We start from the raw sequence: 1,004 nt of genomic DNA, 5'->3' as shown, positions 1-1,004 counted from the left end.
TGGAAGGGGAAATTCCATTGTTCATAACAAATGCTTCCAAGCTTCAGATACTGGAGCTAGCACAGAACCTTCTGACAGGAACTATTCCTAATAATTTGGGATATCTTCGTGAGCTGCAAATACTGCTTCTACATCATAATCAACTTACCAATGAACCAAGAGAGCATGAGTTGTTATTCTTCAATTCTTTAGCGGACTGTAGGATGTTGAAATATCTACAAGTGGGTAACAATCCATTGAATGGCGTTCTGCCCAATTCTATTGGGAATCTTTCATCTACTATTCAAAACTTTGAAATAGGAGACACACACATCAATGGCCTCATCCCCACAAGTATAGGCAACATGACCGGTCTTACATCCTTAAGCCTTGACGGAAACAACTTGACAGGGAATATTCCTTCTGAGATTGGTAAGCTTAAACAACTCCAAGGACTCGATCTATCTAACAATAAATTGCAAGGACATATTCCAGAAGTGGTATGCAATTTGTCTGATTTGGTTCAATTATATCTGTATGGTAATGAGCTCTCTGGATTAATTCCAGAATGCTTAGGAAATCTTACCATGCTTCAACAGCTTTATTTGGCTTCTAATAAATTTTCATCAAAATTTCCATTGAGCCTTTGGAAAATGAGTGGTCTTCTCTATCTAAACGTGTCACAGAATTCAATAGAGGGAGAACTTCCATCAGATATTGGAGGACTGAAAGCCATTGTAGAACTATATCTTTCCAGTAACCACTTTTCAGGCATGATATCAACCAGATTCGGGGAACTCCAAAATCTGCAGTATCTCGACCTATCGAAAAATTCATTTTTTGGCCGAATTCCATTATCCTTTGCCAACTTGATAAACTTGGAATTCTTGAATTTGTCTTTAAATGCATTGTCAGGTACTATTCCTAAGTCTTTGGAAAAACTCTCATACCTTAAAAGCATTAATGTTTCATTTAATGATTTAGAAGGTGAAATACCAAGTGGTGGTGTGTTTGCAAATTCCACT

At 37.3% G+C, this 1,004-nt stretch overlaps 1 protein-coding gene across 1 annotated transcript in view; it reads left to right on the top strand.

Annotated features, from left to right (window-relative positions):
• LOC107058949 (probable LRR receptor-like serine/threonine-protein kinase At4g36180) overlaps window positions 1-1,004 on the top strand; it is an 8,464-nt gene that overhangs the window by 1,322 nt on the left and 6,138 nt on the right. Inside the window, exon 2 of the mRNA XM_015305234.1 lies at window positions 7-894. Coding sequence (XP_015160720.1) covers window positions 7-894 — 888 coding nt within the window. The remainder of the gene's footprint in view (window positions 1-6; window positions 895-1,004) is intronic.

This window comes from Solanum tuberosum, unplaced genomic scaffold (genome assembly GCF_000226075.1).
Source record: "Solanum tuberosum cultivar DM 1-3 516 R44 unplaced genomic scaffold, SolTub_3.0 scf00725, whole genome shotgun sequence".
Classification (NCBI taxonomy): Eukaryota; Viridiplantae; Streptophyta; class Magnoliopsida; order Solanales; family Solanaceae; genus Solanum; species Solanum tuberosum.
The sequence above is the reverse complement of the archived record's forward strand: the minus strand, read 5'-3'. Positions and strand labels throughout refer to the sequence as shown.